Here is a 19,031-nt window from a genome sequence, read left to right as displayed (position 1 = left end):
AGCTCCGGCAAGCCCGAATGGGAGTGTGCTGAAGAGGAGAAGCCAGTTGTAAGGACCAGAGTCTGGAGGGGGTACAGCTGCAATGATAGTGGGATAGAAAAGGATGGGGGGGGGGATTGGGTAATTTTCCCAAAGGAGGTGCCATTCCAGGAAGCCCCTGAGGGACGAGAAGGGAAAGAGGGTCTTCCTTCCCCGTCCAGTTTGTATTCCCCTGCCTCTGCCTGGCCCAGCCCCAGGAAGTGGGTGACCCCTAAGCTGGCTGCGTGCCTGGTTGGCACCAAAATAAACTTGCCTTCTCTCTCTTCCCCTCCCCTTGCCTCTGTCCCCTCTGTCCTGGCTTTAATTAGCAGCCCTGGGGATGAGTCACTTGGCAGCTGGGGAGGGAGGCTGCACAGAGCCCAGTCAAGCCCCGACTCCTGCCCCACGCCTTGTGGGCAAGCGCCACTGTGTCCGTGAGCGTGTGTGCACTCCTGCGTGCCACCCGCGTCTGTGTCCGTGCAGGCATGAGGAACGCAGAGGTACTGGCATGTGTCCATGTGTGTCTGGGTGTCTGCATAAAAGCACATCTAGCCATCGCTGCCTTTGTTTCTGCGTGCCACTGAATGTCAGTGTGGGTGAGTGTGTGGCTACAGCGTGTGTCTGTGGTAGCAAGTGTCAGGAAATTAGGGAGCATTTGAGGAAGCAAACACAAACACTTTATAATTGCACACACCCCTCCCTACATAATGTTCTTTATGCGGTCTTGCTTATGCAAGCCCTGCACTTATATCCCCAATTTTCCCTTGTCTTAGTCTGGGTACATTTTGTTGCAGGGAACAGAAACCCACTCACACTCACTCCAGAATATAAAGGGTGGGGGGTGGACTATTGTGAGGCTACATCTCACCAAATCTGAGAAATGAAGTATATATATAGCCAGGCCTCACACTCAACTGGAAGCAGGACCGAGAAGTCAAGGACCAAGAAAGATTACTCACTCTAGCTCCCTCTCCCTCTCCCTCCTTCTCTCTCTCTGCATCTCCCAGGCCCATGTCTCGGTCTCTCTGTGTATCTCATGGCTTGCTTGGTCTCTGTCATCTCTTTGTCACTGACTCGCCTCTCTAGTCTGCATTTATATGACTGGATGTGGCTTCCCAACCGGGAAGCTTAAGGGTCCGTCCCATATGACTGCAGTGTTTCTGTCCAGCCTATGGTAACAGGCGGCAGCATGGGGCTATAGTTGGGAGTCAGTTCTCTTAGAAGTGGGTGAGGGTAAAGAGGTCAAACACATCTCCAGCGAGCAGTTATTACGGTTCCACACATGAGGTCAGAGCCTGGTGGGCAGTCTGCTCAGAAGCCCACAGTTGGTAAATTGCCCATCCATTAAGGCTTTGGTTCCTGTTCTGATGCAAGTTGACCTTTGCTCTCTGTGCTTTCAAGTTACATGCACTTGCATTAAAACACCCCATTTTATCCAACTAATTCCCCCCTTTTTATGCCAGAACAGCTTTTAAGTGCACAGTGAATATTATCATTGCTACCAGTGTGTGGTGATTTTCATAGCCTCATAACAACTAACATAATGCTACGCATGGTACAGCTGCTACTGAGTTCTTGGTTGCTTCAGGAATTTTCACATTTTATTAGTGCAGGGACTGAATTTATAGTTATCTGCAGTATATAATTACAAGCGCACATTATCAATATTATCAGCTTGATGCTTGGGCTTACTTTTCCATTAATACAAACCCCTGCAGTTTTTACATTAATTACAGAGAGAATTAATGACCTCTTAGACAAGTTTTCACCTATGAGTAAAGAGTTCGGAACCAGCTGTGCCCATAATGACTGTTCTTCAGACGCAGGAGCAATACCCACAGCTTTGACTTTGGTCTTTGCCTCACATCCTCTGGCTGAGACTTGCAGGGTGCCCACCACCTCCTCAGAGGCCTCCTGTTTCCGGCCTTCATATAGAAGATGCTGTTATTTTTAATATTTTTAATAAGAGTGATAGTTTCCTTATTATTGTTAAAGCCATCTTCCATGGGTAAATGGTNCTGTTAGGGAGCATTTCGCACACATTCTTTTTAAGCCTCCTGGCCACCCTGCCAAGTAGGGGTGATTGTGGGCACTTTACAGCTGGGGAAACTGAAACCTGTGGCGGTAAAGTGACTTCCCAGAATCATCCATCCATCCACCCACCCACCTATCCAGCCACCCACCCACTCATCCATTCATCCATCTATCCACTCATTCACTCAAGGATGATTTCTTGAGTACCTACAGTGTGCCAGGCACTGTGCTAAATTAGATGCAGCTGATATACTGATGAATGATAGAGTCCTGCTCAGGAAACTCACTGTCCAGGAGGGAACTAGATGAGGAAACAGACAATTACAGGGGGAGTGTAGGGCAGGAGCATCTTGGAAGAATACCCAACCCAGCCTGAGGGTCAAGGAGGCCTCTCTAAGCTGATACCTAGGCTGAGACTTGGAGGATGAGTAGAAGCTGGTCAGGTGAGGAGTGGGGGTGGGGTGAGGTGAAGCGTAGAGGAGAGAATTGCAGGCAGAGCAGGAAACGTACGCCGGGACTGTGGGAGGAGTGTTCGGCACCTGTGTTTGTGAAGAACTAAAGCTGTTTTTGCGGAGGAATGGGGCCGTCATAAGAAATGGGCCGGAAAGGGAGCAGCAGGTAAATTAGGAGGCTGTAACTGGGACCCCTGTCAGTCAGGCCCAGAGCTGAGGAGCTGCAGGGACCAGGAGCATAGTGTCCTTGCTTCCAGGCGCACCTGGCCCTGGTGCCCACTGTGGATCAGCCTGAGCAGCATCGGGCCGGGATTCCTGTGGCCACAGTGCCCTCTAGTGTCCACCAGCCAATCTTGCAGCCTCCACCTCAGTGTGGATTGTCTACCACCACCACCGTGTACTGACTTGTGTTTCTGGGTGCCCTGTGCTGGATGCTGGGGACGCTGGGATAAATATAGCAGAGCCCCATGTCCCCACAGAGCTCCCAGGCCAGAGGGAGCATCAGCTTGTGGACAGACAAGGCTGAGACAAGCGCAGGGTGGGAAGGAAACAGGGAAGGGGGCCAGGGCCTGTTCCCAGGGGGCACAACCTCTAAGCTGACTTGTGAGGAACCAGGGGCAGCTAGTGAAGTGGGGAAGTGGCAGTGGGGATGGGGGGTGGGAATGGCTTTTTGAACAAAGGCAAAGATGAGGCTTGGAAGGCAGTATGGCAAAGAATGTTAGCACTCCTGTCTGGGTGGAGCACTGGTTGAAGATGGGGGGCAGGGGAAGGCTGAGTCTAACTGGGAGGTGGGGGGTAGGAGTCAGCTCAGAGAAGATTCTAGGATGCCTGCCACTAGCTCAGGGTAGATGCTTAGCGAATGGAATCCTATAAGGAGCTTCCCAGCTCTTTTGGGACCGTCAACCCATGTGAGGATCTGGTGAAAGCTATGCTTTCCCCCCAAACATGTTGTTACTCATTAATATTTTCCATACAACTTCAGGGGCTTCAGAGACACTCCCCCTTCCCCCAGTGCCTTTACACAAACCACAGGCTACCGAATTGCTCTTAGTATAAATACCAAAACTTTGGTATGGCCTCTGAGGCTCTGTGTGATTAGACGCCTGCCTACATCTCCAGTCTCACCTCTCTCCCCTTTGCTTTTTCCACTCAGCTGCATTGGCCTCCTTGCAGTTCCTGGAAATACCACCTCAGATCCTTTGCCCAAATTGTTTCCTGTGCCTGGAACGCTCTCTCCTGCTGCCTCTACTTTTTGCCCAGCTTAATTCCATTAGCTGTTGAATGTCTGTCTCCTCTCACTTGGATAGAAGCTCCATGAAATCAGGCCATCGACTACCCTTAGCCCCTGCTTTATCAGCCCCCACCTCCCCCCAAGTGCTGGGTCCAAAGGATCTGTTGAATAAGTGAGTTAAGTGCCCACCAGTGCCCTGTGGCTGGGTCAAGCTCCTCACCGTTAATTCCTTCTTCCTTTCAGCCCCTGGTGGGTCATCACATGAGTCTCCCCAAAATTCTCAGATATGTCTGAATTTCAAGAGTAGCTCAGAGATCTTTTCCTAGAATTCTCCCCATCCTTGAAACAAATAGGCTTCCCATGGGTCTCCCCTGTCTTCCTGGGAGAGAGGTCAGACCCTTTCAGGCTCAAGCTGACTCTACACCATAGATGCGCATTCGTTTCACTGAATCATCACAAGAACCCAGGAGGCAGACATTGCTGCTTGTCTTTTAGAGATAAGGAAACTGAGCCTCAGCGGTATTACCCAGTTGGAAAGTGGTAGAGCTGGGACTTGTGCTTGCTCTACCAGGCGTGGAGGTGTAGGCTCTTTGCCTCACCATGGAGGGGAAGGAGCTAGCCTTATGGCCAGGACTAAAATTTCTGTCTCTCAACTCCTATCAGGCCAAGAGGAAGGTCTGGGCCAGAGGTGCAACCATCAGGGCAATAACTGCAAATGGGCACAGAGCACAGCAGCCACCGGAGCTAGGAGAGTTGCCGAAGGAGAGAGGAAAAAGCAGGGGTTGAGGCCAGAGCCCTAGGGACCAGGGGCTTTAAAGGGTGGGAAGAGGGAGAAGAGGCCACAGAGGGCCCACAGATGCCAACTTTGCGGTGGTCCAGAGGGCCTATCTCTCTTCGCGGCTTTGGCTTTCTTGAGAGGAACCAGCTGCCCCGGCAGGGAGGCAGGAAGGCAGGAAGGCTGGCCTGTTGCCTGTCAGTTCCTATTCCTTCTAGATCACTGCCCCCCTGGCCCCTCCCAGGGCCGCCTTCTGCTCAGAACAGCCAGGGGCCTGGGCTCTGGGGCCGTGAAAGGGCAGGAGCTCTCTGAGCTGGATCTGTGGGACTCTTCAGGAACCCCCCTCCCATCCTTCCAATCCTCCAAAGTCTCTCCTTTCTCCAGCCCCACCCATAGGGAGGAGAGAGAGAGATTCCTGTGATGGGTAGGTGGGGAGTCAGGGCATCTGGATTCTAGTCTGACTGGCTGTGTGAACATTAGCAAGACTCTTCCCCTCTCTAGGCCTCAATTTCCCCATCTGTAAAGTCAGGCAGGGGAGTTTCCTTGGAAGAAGAGCCTCTTGATGGAGAACGGGGTTTCTTCTGATTTTTGCTTTTCTCTTCGGGGAGCATTTCTCTTAGGCAGTCCTGGAAAGCACACACAGGGGGATGCGAGCTTACTGCAGTGGTCAGGCTTATTGGCCAGGGCCTCGCCTTGATTTCCCCAAATGGGTGATTTGAATATTACTCGATCTGCAGCATCCCAGCACAACAAGAAAACAGAGATTCTAACTGTGCAGAAGATGAGAATGTTTGTGAAAAGCTTCTGTGGAAAGGTTTCTGTACTCACAAGGCAGCAATATGGCCGAGGGGACTGAATCCAGATCTGGGGATTGGTCAAACCGGGTCTCAATCTTGGGGTTCTGCCACTTAGCAGCTGTAGTGCCAGTGCCGAATTAACGTCTCTCCATCTGAGTTTTCTCATCCAGAGAATAGGGCTAGTGACACATACTTGACTGGGTGCTTGGGGGAGATTCCAGCAGAGATGCACACGGGGAGCCTAGTCTGGGGTTTGGCCCAGAGGAGTCACTGTGAGTTCTCAAAACTGCTTCCTCTTACTTGGAGTTCCCAGCCCTCCTGGGGGAGCAGAGGAAGGAGCAAAGTTTCCAGTTGCATTCTGGCCTCCAGCCCGGCTGGCCTGGCCCCGCCTCCTTGGTTCCTCCTTCTAGGGAAGGGCTGGGGAGGAGGGGGGGTGGTGACACAGTGGAGGCACCGCCCGGCCAGGGGGCCTGCCCTCGGGACAGGTCCAGACCCATGGAGCCCCCCGGGAGGAGTAGCAGGTAGGAACCGAGCCCCCCCCCCTCCACTCACCCACCCTGCAGCCTGACCCTCTCCTTCCCTGCCCTGGCCTTGACTCGGTCCTTGGGCTGCTGATTCAGCAGCCTCCTGGCTTCCTGGTTCCTGGCTCCCCTCTTGGACTCTTGGAGGCCTTTGGCATGGGGAGGGAGTTAGTGAGAGTGGGTGAGCACATGGGCATCCGGGTGCCCCCCACTGTGAGGACCCTGGAGCCCTGAGCAGCACAGTCCGTGTGGCCTATGAGGGGTGTAACTAGTGGCTGCCTTGGCACGCTAACCTGGCTCAGTACGGCAGGGCTCCCCCGTAGCTGCTGAGATTCTCTGATTACTAACATTCCAGCAGCCTAAGGGTCTCTACATCTCAGGTTTAATGAGGTAATGAGTCAAGGACTGGGGCTGGTGACTGGCACTTAGATGGCACTTGAGAGACAGTTGTTCTGATGATGATGCTTATTCCAGTTTCTGACAAGAACAGGAGCAGATTCCGAGATTCTCTATAAGGATCTAAGATTTGGGCATCCTCAGAATCGCAAGTGAGATAGATGCTGGGCAGCTGACCTGGCCTGCAGCCACATCTCCTGGCCTTTACTTGGGCTTTGGAACGGCCAGGCCCTGATCACAAGCTGCCTGCAGGGGTGTGTGGGGGAGAGGGGCTGGCTGACCTGGAAGGGCCAGGTCTACTCTCAGCGCCTGCCCTGCTCTGGGTAGACCAGGCCCTCAGCCTCGCTCTGCTACTGTCCCTCCTCCCCCAGGCCCATTCTCTGGACTTTATAATCGTGGGAAGCAGGACGCACCGGGGCCTTTGGACCCTGCTCGAGGGGCGGGGGCACAGTGCTGGGAGGTGGAGTGTAGGCTGTGCCCTGGGACAGGGGCACAGCACTGGCCTTGGAAGTAAAGACTCCTGCTGGGAACCACACTGTCCTCTGGCGGACTAAGCCCCACCCACCCACTTAGCCCCAGACCCATCCTTCACCTAGACCACTGAGACCTTGGCAGCTCTCCTCCGCCCTCGCCTCTCCTCTCCTCTGCTCTGGTGCTCTCGCTCTCGCTCTCTGCCTCTGCCTGTCCTCTCTCTGTGTCTTTTGTCTCGCCCTTCCTCCGTCTTCCTCTTTCTCTGTCTTTCTCCTTTTCTGTCTCACCCTTTCCTTGTCTCTTTCGGTTTCTCTCTGTCCCTCTCCCTCTCCTCCTACAGTGTTTCCTCCACCCACCTGGCCTGGGTTCTTCCCCTTCTCTGGATCCAGAGTCTCCTTTCCCTCCATGCCTTCCTCCCCTCTTGAAAGGGATCTTCTCTAAGGGGGAGCCCCCCATATAGCTTTTCCCTTTCTCTTTCCTCCCCTCTTCCCTCCCCTCTTTCCCACCCGTGTGGCGTCTGGTGTGAGGAGGGCTCCCTTCCCCCTTTCCTGCTGTGGTGTCCCAGTGTCTCCGTGGCTCAGGTCCCCACGGAGTCACCTGGAACACAGGAGGCCCAGACCGGCTCTTTTGTCTCTGCTGCCCCCTGTTGTCGTTGTGTTCTGTTTGTGGTTCGAGTGCCGTCCTCTCTTTCTTGACTTTGTGGTTTTTTTCTTTTTTTCTTCCTTCCTTCCTTCCTTCCTTCCTTCCTTCCTTCCTTCCTTCCTTCCTTCCCTCCCTCTTTCCTTCCCTCTCTCCCTTCTCTCCCTTCTTCCCTGCCTCCCCACCTCCCACCCCTCCACTTCATTCCCAATCCTCCACCACCCATTCTTCCCATTCTTCCCTTTCCCCTTCCCCACTCACTCTCACTTCTTCATCCCTACTCCCCACCTGGCCTCTCCCCTCCCTCCCTGTCTCTCTCTCTCTCTCTGTCTCTTTCTCTGTCTCTCTCTCTGTCTCTCTCTCTGTCTCTTGCTGTCTCTCAGGTCCACAGCGTCTCATACTCTACACCAGTATTGCTGTCCTACTCAGGTCCTTGACTCCATGAAGCTTATCCCCTCAGGCAGGCTGGCAAAGAGCAGGTAAGAGCTAGACCCATCCCTCCCCTCATCCTCCACCCTTCCAGACAAATCTGCAATAGCATTGCCAGACCCCCTCCCCCATCTCCCTCTGTCCCCCCTGAATGCTTGTGGAATGAATGTCTGAGCATGTGACAAGAGTGACTGGGAGACCAGGGAGGAGACCTAAGAGGACATTCAGATTCTGTTTTTAGTTTATGCTTCCTTAAAACTCCTTCCCCGGATACCCGGCCCCAAAGGTGGGAGTGTACTCCCAAATATGTACTATTTGAGCTGTTTTGAAGGATGAGTTTGCCAGTTGGATAGGATGGGCAAGGGTGTTTAGGCAGAGGGAAAAATCACCCACACCTTTGAGAACATTATTTCCAAGTTAATGGGAAGTCACATTTTACATTTTCTAATTATAAGGCAATAAAATGAAATATTAATAGCAACAGCAAAAAAAAAAAAAAAACACACACACCCCAGAAACATATGAAAGTTAAAAAAATACTCATGTGAAAGAGGAAATAAGAATGGAATTTATAGACTAGTTAGAATAAATGTCAATGGGAATACTACATATCAAAACCTATGGGATGTGACCATAGGGGTTCCCAGAAGAAAATGTATAGTCTTAAATGTTTTTATTGGGGAACAAAACAGTTTAAATTAATTATTCCACTCAAAAGTTTAGAGAAAGAACAACCAGAAGAAAGCAGAAGAAAGTAATTACTATAGATAAAACCAGAAATTAGTAAAATAAAAAACAAAAGATTTGGTAAACTAAGAGGTGGTTTTTGAAAAGATCAGTAAACTAGACAGACTATCCTCTGGCAGATATGACTGAGAAAAAGGCAAGAAGAAACGTAAATAAAATAAGGTATGATGAAGGGGATTTAACCACAGATTTTGAAGAGATGAAAAAAGTCATTAAAGATGCTTTGTATAATTTTACACCAATAAATGTGAAAATATAGATGAGTTGGATGGTTTTCTAGGAAAATATAAGTTACCAAAATGACTTAAGGAGTGAGAGAAAACTTGAATAGAATAGAACAATATAGAAGAAGTTAAAAATATGGTCAAAGTTTTCTCCTCAGAAATGGTACCAAGACCCAACTGGTATTCTGGACGTGCTGGTATGATGGAAGTTTTATTGAATCTGGAAAGATCAGATAATGGAAAAAGATGGGCAGTTTCCCAGCTCATTCCAAAAAGCTAGTATAACTGGATAGATTTAGAGAAAGGGGGTGGGGGAGGGAAACTATAGCCTAATCTAACATTTTAATAGTCATACTTTTTAAAAATGTTTTTTATTTATTTCTGAGAGAGAGAGAGAGAAAGAGAGAGAAAGAGAGAAAGAGTGTGAGCAGGTGAGGGTCAGAGAGAGAAGGAGATACAGACTCTGAAAACAGGCTCCAGGCTCTGAGCTGGCCGTCAGCACAGAGCCCGNCTCCCCATCAAATGTTTTTTAAATGAAAGATTATCAAACTGAATCCATCAGTGTATTGAAAGAATGTATCATGACAAATGAAAGTTTGTCCCAGCAGTGCAGGGATTGTTCACCATTAGGAAAGCTGTTATTGTAATGGATTACATTAATAGATTAAAGTAAAAAGAATGTATAACTATCTCCATAAATGCTGAAAAACTAATCTGATAGAATTATATATCTGTTCTTGGTTTTAAAACTCTCAGTAAGTCTCCTAGTTATTTCTTGCTGTATTGGGATAATTTGTTACACAGCCATAGATTACTAGTATAGTAAGCTATCAGTGAAAATGTCCTTAGTTTGGTAAAGAATTTTTTTAAAAGCAGAAACCAAAGACAATCACAAAATTTAATAGTGAGCTACTAGGTAAATTCCCATTAAGCTCAGGAACAAAATAAGTATGATTGCTATCATTGTCACTAACCAACATTTTTTCCTAGAAGTTTTTAAAAATGTTATTTATTTATACTAGAGAGAGAGAGAGAGAGAGAGTGTGTGTGTGTGTGTGTGTGTNAGCAGGCCCTGTGCTATCAACGCTGAGCCTGATGTTAGGTTTGAATTCATGAACTGTGAGATCATGATCTGAGCCAAAACCAAGAGTCAGACACTTACCTGATCTGAGCCAAAACCAAGAGTCAGACGCTGAACTGACTGAGCCACCCATGTGCCCCATCAACATTCTTTTCTAGAAGTTTTAACCAGTGGGATTAAAGTCAGAATTAGCACTATTTGGAGATGATATGGCTGTCTACTTAGATAATCAAAGAGAACAAAAGGAAAAATTATCAGAACTAATAAGAATATTCAGTGAGGGGTACCTGGGTGGCTCAGTCGTTTAAACGTCCGACTTCAGCTCAGGTCATGATCTCGTGGTTTGTGGGTTTGAGTCCCATGTCGGGCTCTGTGCTGACAGCCAGCTCAGAGCCTGGAGCCTGTTTCAGATTCTGTATCTCCCTCTCTCTCTGACCCTCCCCTGCTCACACTGTCTCTCTCTCTTTCTCTCTCTCTCAGAAATAAATAAAACATTAAAAAATTTAAGAAAAGAATATTCAGTGAGATGGCTAGATACAAGAGAAATATATGCCCAAAACCATCAGCTTCTCTGAATACCAACAATAACTAATTAGAAGACATAATAGAAAAATATTCCATTAACAATAGTAAGAAAAAATGATAAAATTCCTAGGAATTGACAAGAAACATGAAATACTTCTCTATAGAAAACTAGAAAATTTTATCAAAGGCTGTAAGAAGACTTGAATAGCCAAGGATCCTATCCTGTTCCTGGATGCAAAGATTGAATATAATAAAAACAACATTTTTTTCCTTCAGTCTGATCAAAATTTCAATGCATTTCTCATTAAAATCTCAGTGGTATTATTTTCTTTGGGAATTGGGCAATTGGATTTTAAAGCTCATTTGGAAGAGTAAATGCCCATAAATTAGTAAGAAAATTTTGAAAAAGAAGAACAGTGTGGGGGAACTTGTCCTATTAAATACACAAAATTACCATAAAGCTGCAGAAATTACAAATCTTATATCATCACAGTAATAGAGAATTACATACAGTGAAGAAAATAGAGAGTTTAGAAACAAAACCATATATTCATATGGGAATGTAATTTATGATAAAGAATCATATCAGATAAAGAATTTCAAATCAGTAGGGAGTTAGTAAATGGGATGGGACTATTGGCTACCATTTGGAAAAAAGAAAACTAAATCAAACCTCTGTCTCACATAAAATCAAATACAAAGGATAAAACTGCAAAAGTAGCAGAAGAAAATACAGGATATTTTTATCATAATAGAATGGAGAAACTTTTCTGAGCATGACTTAAGAGCCCAGAAGCCATAGAGTAAAGAACAATAATTTTGACTCCATTAAAGTTGAGAACTTCCGTGTAGACAAAGAGACTATACAAAAAGTTAAAACATAACAGGCTAGGAAAGAGTATTTGCTACATAAACATCAGGCAAAGGTTAAGATCTCTGTTTATATATAAATCATCTCCTGGAAATCAATAAGAAAAAGATTTGTACTACATTTAGAATAGAGAAATAACATGATTTGGCAATTCAGAGAATAGACATCTATTAGCTGATAAATGAGAAAGGATACTCAAGCTTACTAATAGCTAAAGAAATGTAACTAAAACAAAGAGGTACCAATTCTAAAGTGTTGAAACTGAAAAGATTGAGGAAACAGAAACACTGTTTCCACTGAGGAAACAGAATCTCTCATGATCCTTGAACGGAGTGCAAATTGGTACCATTTTTTATGGCACCAATTTGTCCATTGCTCCCCTGAATCTTAACTATGGATATACTTCCAACTTGAGAACCATGTCTGGGAGGTAGATTTCTCTAAGGCTTTACTACTAGATGGTCTCCCAACCAGAGATCTTTTCTAAAGCATTCAACCCCAACTGTGAGCATAAAACATGCCGTGCAACAAGATATCGCATATCCTTGTAGCATTCTCAACTAACTCTTAATGAGAAGGTTGCATGATGTATGCTCTCAAAATAAAGACTTGATTATGTGAATAGGACTAATCTTTATTTTTAGCCAGTCTATAAAAATGTTAAAGCAACAGAAATAACTTTTATCTACATTTTAAACAAAATGTGCATTCCTTTGGCCCACTAATTCAACTTTTAGGAACCTATCCTTCAAAACTGCTTCCAGACATACGCAAAGATGTTCGTTGCAACATTGTTTACAATAGCAAAACATTAAAACAACCTACGTTTCCGTCTGTAAGAGAACAGCTTTTCCTTCATGATTCACCCATCCTATAGGTGAGTATTCACCCATACTCTTACAGATCAAAAGAAAAAGATATCTCTCTGTATCCTGGCATGGAAGGATCTCTAAGACTTATTGTTAGAAGAAAAAAGCAAGTTGCAGAACATGGCTTGTAGTATCATTCTTGTAAGGAAAAGAAAATACGCATAACAACAATGAAAACATGTTATGCACATTCTGTCATAATTTCAAAATTACTGGCCTTTATCCTTGGTCCCATTTCTTTGCTTTTACTAACATTTCCTTCCCTCTCTATACCATTTCCCTACATCCAGATGTTCAGATCTTGCTTTCCTTTTCATAACTAGCTCACATACCACCTTATTCATGCAACGAGATTTGTCCTGCCCACTGGCAGTTAGGCCTTGTCCTGAACCTTGGTGCGATACAGGAATGAATTATATCTGGTCCTACCATTAGGGAGCTCCAGTCTAGAAGGAAGAGACACATAGACAATGACGACATAGTGTGGTTTGGTATGGGACAGAAGTAGATTCAGAGGTCTTCCTGAGGAAGGGCACCTAACCCCACGTGTCGCCTACAGGAGGGGACATGGGTACTGAGCCTTGAAAGAGTAATAGCTTTCCTTCATCCCCCAACCCTGCCAGAAATGGTCTTGTCTACTTTTTGGCTCTTCCAAGCAGGATGACCTAGTGGGGAAAAGTAGTTGAATTAGTACCTTTCTTTCTTNCGAGATCATGACCTAAGTGAAAGTCGGACGCTTAACCCACTAAGCCACCCAGGTGCCCCAGTACCTTTCTTTACTTAAATCCAAGTTTGACCAATTACCAACTCTATGACTATGAGCAGGCCATTTAACCTCTGAGCCTCTGTTTCCTCATCTGTGTAATGAGAATAATGCCTACTTACCTCTCAGGGCTGATTGGAGATGGTACATGTAAAATTCCTGGGTGACTATCAACTCTTGAAAGGCAGGCACTACCTGTCTGGTTTTCCCCATAGCCAAGTGTGTAGCATTGGACTGGATTGGATCTAAAAGCTTTGTGTGTCTGGGGATGGTTCTGGAACAAAGAATGGGCCTGACCATAGTGGGGCTTTGAAATAGGAAGGCTGAGAGTAGTACACAGGATGGAGGGGGTTACACTATAAAAAGAGAAAGCCAGATCTCTGGTCCTGCCACAATAGGTGACACAGAAGGGAAAATAATGGAGCCCACACAGTGCATTCTGGCCCTCATTCTTGGCCCTGTTCTACTGATGCCATCTTCCAATCTCATAGTCCAGGGCAGGGAAGCGTGGTGGGCCAATACTTGCATTGGTTCCCACACATCTCTATTTCGTTCCCAGTTCTTTCACTCACTAGCTGTGTGACCTTACTTCACATCTCTGAGCCTAGTTCCTTATCTGTTAACAGAAACACAATACTGCTAGCCTTGTGGGGTTTATAGATGAGATCAGTTGCTGAATGCATGGCACATAAGGGGTACTCAAAAAAAAAAACAACATATAGCTGTTATTAGCGTTCATTTCAGTACATATTTACGGAGTTCTGCTATATCTGGGGCCTATGCTGGGTAATGGTTCTTGCCTTGCACAAGTTCCCAGTCAGTTGAGGAGACTGAAGAGAGGTATGATAGATGGAATCATGGTGGAGGGGACTGTGGAAACCCAAAGGAAGGGATCTGGCCGGCTCTAGGACTGCTGCAGGTCAACTCAGACTGAAAGCTGAGTCTTAGAGGATGAGTAAAAGGTGGTCAGGGACAGAAGGGTGAAGTGTGGAAGAACATTTCAGGCAGAAGGAACAGCAAATGCAGAAGAACCTAGATGTTATTGGGTAGGGCCAGAGGTTCTTAACTTGGGTTGCACAGGCTTTGGATGGTCTGTGAAGCTCCTGAAGTTGAATGCAAAACGCTTTGGGGTTGTACCTGCAGGCATTTTTTGTTGGGGAGATGGTCCGTGGCTTTCATTATATGCATAAAGGGTTTGTGTTCCTCCAGAAAGGTCAAGAACCAACGTTGGTAGTGATGAAGTGGCATGTGAGTGGATTCTAAACAGGAGACAAATTTGGTATCATTTGTGTTTTAGAAACATTGCATTAGCAGTCAGTATGAGAAATGGATTGTATGCACGGAGGCCAGCTGGAAGGCCTCAACTGGGGTATTAGCATAGAAGGGAATGGATTTGAGCAGGACTACTCTGTTGCACTACTCCACTGGGCACCAGTCATATAGAAACATTTTAATTTCAAATTATGGAATCTAAAGCCTTTGGGAGTTATTAATGAGGGAGACCCAATAGAAGATGAAGGAAAGGGAGGAGACAAGGATGAGTTGGCATTAGCAGAGGGCCAGAGGGACATGAATCCAGGGTAATAGTGCAAGAGGAAAAGGGAACCTCTATTAGTGCTTACCCAGCATTCTAAGTCCTTGCTAATTACTAACTTCCATCCTACTCGGTTCTCGGAGATCCTGAGCGACACTGGAGACACTTCCTTCTCTATGCTTTTTGAAGAGGAATTACTTCTGGTTTATGAGTCAGGTTGTTTCCTGAAGAAAGTAGTGTTTGATCCAATCATTCAAGGTCCATAAAGATTCAGAGAGCTAGAGATGGGGGAGGATACTCTGAGAGCGCACGCAAAAGCCCAGGGGTGAGAGATGGCGAAACTAAACATGGGAAGATGCACAGGTTAGACCTGCCTCCGAACAGCTGCCTGGGGAGTTCAGGCTTCCTCTTTCATGGTAGGCAGCTGGACAGCCGTGAGCAGTTCTCGAGGAGGCAAAGTGACACAAAGCTTTTTAGAAGGAAGGGAAACTAGGGAGGAGGCTGCGATGGTAATCCAAGAGAGAGATAAGTGAGGGTAGTGGCCATGGGGACAGAGCAGAGGAGATGGATTTGAGACGTGATTGGGAGGGTCTTCTACTATTGGAGCAGTAGGCTGAATAAATAGTGGGGGTGGAAGGCAGTGGAGATAACAGAGGTTGGAATTCACAGTGAGTTTCAGTGTTCAGGTTTGGCAATGGAGTCATTCATTCAACAAATATTTACTGAGTGCCAGACTCTGTGCTGGGCATTAGGAATACAGCACCGAACAGAACATATGCTGGTCCTGATGGATCTTACAGTGGGTGAGGGATAATAAATAAATAAACAACTAAATATATAGAATGTGTCTGGTGCCACACCTAGCTGGGGGACAGTGATCCAGATAGAAGGAACATAGCCCGCAAAGGCCCTGAGGCAGAAGTGTGTGTGTTATGTTTGAGGGACAGCAAGGACACCAGTATGATTGGACAAAGAGTCAACAGGGAGTGAGAGGAGTAGAAGATGAGGAAGCAGAATTGGAAGAATTTGATGACTGACTTGTTACGGGAGCAGGAGGAGCCTAGCATGACGCCCAGTGTGTTTTGGGCTCGAGCACCTGGGTGGATGGTGGTGCTTTTCATGAAGGTACAAAATGCAGAGGACAGGTTTGCAGCAGTAAGATGCTGCGTTTGTGGTCCCTGTGAGCTCAGAAGGCCCTAAAGGCCATCCTGGTGGAGCTTCTGGCAAGGACTAGGCTTGATAGGTCTGGGACCCAGGGCAGAGAGAGAGAGAGACGGAGGGAGGGAGGGATGGGGTGGGTCCTAAGCCATACCTGAAGCTATGCGGTGGAGATTGCTGATAAAGGGTGTGGAATGAAAGAGAAGAGGACCAGAAATGGGGAAGAGGGGCCCACACAGAAGAAATAAGGAGAGGAAGAAGAGGTGGGGGTGGTTGGAGAAGTAGGAGGAAAACCAGCAGGCAGTGGGCTCACGGAAGCAGAGGAAGGAAAGAGCCATCCGCGCACAGGAGGAGCTTGTTAAGAGTGGCAAATGTTACAGCTCAGGGAAGTAAGATGCGGGTGGAAGAGAGTCTATTGGCTTTAACCACTAGGAGGTCCTCGACGACCTGGCTAAGTACAGTTTCTATGGCATGGTGGGCGCACAAGGCAGATTGCAGTGGGTTGGAGAGCTCGTGGGAGGTACTGAAGTGGAGATGGCCAGTGTAGATGAGTTTCTCAAGAAGCTTAGCTGTGAAGAGGAGAGAGGGACAGTGATTGCTAGAGGGAGATGTGGGGGCAGATAGAGGGTTTTTATTCCCAGATGGGAGAGACTTGAGCTTCTATAAATGTTGGTAAGAAGGAGGTATAACAGAGAGAGAGAGAGAGGGGTTGAGATACAGGAGGGAGAGGGGGTGATTGTTGTGGAGGAGGTAGCAGCGGTGGGTTTCAGAGCCCAGGTGGAGAGGCTGGCCTTAAATAGTATAGGGGCCCTCTCTTTTTTGCAGAGAAGGAAGGTGGTGGGGAGGGGGAATATGAGGGCGTTGAGGGGGTTGGTGAGAGAAATGCTTCAGTGAAGTTCAGAGCAACAAATGGGAATCCCTGACCAAGGGCATGGATGCTGGAGCTAGGCGGGAACAAGGAATACTTCTGGTTGAGAATCAGAGAGGACTTCCTGCAGGAGGAAGCATTTAAGCTGGGCTATGATTCAGATGGGATTTCCATGGGGAAAGACATTTGCAGAAGGAAGGAACAGAGTCAGCAAAGGCACCGTCTTGATGGAATAATGAACAAGCTAGTTCGATGAAGGCTGAGCATGAGTGAGCCACTGATGATGACAGTAATAAGGGGGCGCCTGGGTGACTCAGCTGGTTAAGCGTCCAACATCAGCTCAGGTCATGATCTCACGGTCTGTGAGTTCAAGCCCCACAGAGCCCAGAGCCTGCTTCAGATCCTGTGTCTTCCTCTCTCTCTGCCCCTCCCCGGCTCATGCTCTGTCTCTTTCTCTCTCTCAAAAATAAATAAACATTTTTTTTTTTAAAAATAACAGTTACTACATAAGAACCACAAAACCTACCCTGTGGCAGGTGCCTTATGTAGTTGAATTCATTTAATCCCACCGTGCCCTGCGGAATAGGTATTTTCGCATTTTGCAGATGAGGAAAATTAGTCCTAGAGAAGTGAAGAGGTGGACCCAAGACCAGAAAGCTAGTAGGAGGTGTGGCCAGTATTCATACCCAGGTCTGTCTGACTCCAAAGCCCATGCTTTTTCTACCTGACAGGGAAGGCCAGGTGAGGCCATATGATGGGGGAGCCTTGAATGCCAAGTTGAGTAGCCTGATCTTTATCCAGGAAGCAGTGGGGAGCCAAGGTGGGTGTCTAAGCAGAGACAAGCAAGAAATCTGTGGTTGCAGTCTTTATTAGGAAGGCTGACGGGTCCAAACGGGGAGAGAGAAGAAGAAATGAGGAGGTGGCTGCAGTGTCAGGGTGAGGGGTCTCAGGGGCCTGACCCGGATGCAAGAGGAGTAAGCAGTGGGACTGGAAGATCATTTGTTCTTCATGACAGCCTTGGGCGGTGTGGAGTTTTTTCCTTTTATAGATGAGGAATGGGAGCCTCAGAAAGGGGTAGCCGATTGCCCAGAACTTGAGCTCTGCTTCACGTGGTTTTGCTGACTCAGTGACTCTGTGGAACAATGTGTCACAGGGAGCTTTGAGTATGAAGAGGGCGTACGTGTGTGCTTGGGTGCCTGTGTGCATGTGTGTGTGTGTGTGTGCATGTGCATGTGTGTGCTTGTCTGTCTGTCACCTGGACGGCAGTGCCTTCCCTTGCCTGTTCTCTTTCCTTCTCATCTCTTCCCAATCCTCCAGTTTCCTGGATTCCATACTTACCGCCTCTCTTGAGCCAAGGGGTCTGGGAGTGGGGTGATACTGCTTCCCTGGCTATCCCCAGAGCATCAGCCTTTTCATTCCCAAGGCAGCTGGACCCTCTCAGCTCTACTGTCTGTCCATCGTGCCCCCCGTCCCCCACGACGCTGGAGCCCAGCTCCAGCGATGGCCACGTACAGGCTGGCCCCTGGTACCCTGGGGACAGGTGCTTGTTCCTGCAATGACTCCTCCCTGCCACTGTGGCACTTCTGTGTGAGTGCAAACGGCCACCTTGGGAATTAGATTCAGTTCATGAGCAGTTAATGATAACCACCACCATGTTCTTATTACTCTTATTTGCCAGCCACTTGACGTATGCTCCAGTCCTTGCAGCAATCCTGTGGAGTTGGCATCATGAGCCCCATTTTTACAGATACGGAAACAAGGAAACGAGGCTTCAAGAGAGGCAATACCATGCCTGGGCAATATAGCCTGGAAGCACTTGTAAAGCTGGCATTGGTCTGTTGGCTTCCAAAGCTGTGGGCTTTCCACATTCCATTTCTAAGTATCTCCAATTTGTCCGACCTGGAGCCTTCAGGAAATACAGATCTTTGTCCTTCAAGGGCAGGGTGGATTTCTTGAGATGGCAAGTGCCAAGTTCCCCTAAAGACCTCGTGGGATGAGTCTGGGACTTGGAGCTCTAAGAACTCTGGGTTGAAATCCTGACTCTGCCACTCACCCGGCTATGTGATCTTGGGCAGGTTATCTAACCTCTCTGAATTTCAATTCCCTCGTCTCTAAAATGTCACAGTGTTGTTGCAGGGGTTAAATGAGATGATGTGTGCAAAGAGCCGGCACAAAGCAGGTTGCTGCTATTTATATTCAAATGATGCTTGGGCACCTGTCAGGTCCAAAATGGAATTTGTATACTCTGTGCCTGACCTTAAGTGAGCCCAGCTTGGGGGTGGGGAGGGTAGGCTGTCAAAGGCTCTTTGGGGACTGAGTTGGGTGTGGCCCTAGATCATCTGTCACACCGGCCTCCCCATTCAGACCCCCATCCCAGCCCCACCACCCTGGTTCCAGCCATTCATGTATCTTCCTTNCACCCATCCGCCTGTGGCCTCTACCCTGCCCTTCCTGGCCCCAGGGAAGAGGAGGAGGAGGAGGAGACTGAGGAAGAGGAAGAGGAAGACGCTCATCAGTTCTGCTGTCCGGCCTCCGAGTGCAGTAGTCCCTCCTCTCGGTAACTGAGAGGACAAGGGTCATTTTCTATGCAGAAGCAAAAGCCTTAACCAGCCCTCCCCACCCCGCCTG

At 47.7% G+C, this 19,031-nt stretch overlaps 1 protein-coding gene across 1 annotated transcript in view; it reads left to right on the top strand.

Annotated features, from left to right (window-relative positions):
• The window catches only part of IQSEC2 (IQ motif and Sec7 domain ArfGEF 2), a 77,012-nt gene that overhangs the window by 30,711 nt on the left and 27,270 nt on the right, over positions 1 to 19,031 (top strand). The window contains 1 exon segment of the mRNA XM_077748283.1: positions 7,718 to 7,813. Coding sequence (XP_077604409.1) covers positions 7,718 to 7,813 — 96 coding nt within the window.

The sequence above is a fragment of the Crocuta crocuta genome, unplaced genomic scaffold (assembly GCF_008692635.1).
Source record: "Crocuta crocuta isolate KB4526 unplaced genomic scaffold, BGI_CrCroc_1.0 scaffold1307, whole genome shotgun sequence".
Lineage (NCBI taxonomy): Eukaryota > Metazoa > Chordata > Mammalia > Carnivora > Hyaenidae > Crocuta > Crocuta crocuta.
The sequence above is the reverse complement of the archived record's forward strand: the minus strand, read 5'-3'. Positions and strand labels throughout refer to the sequence as shown.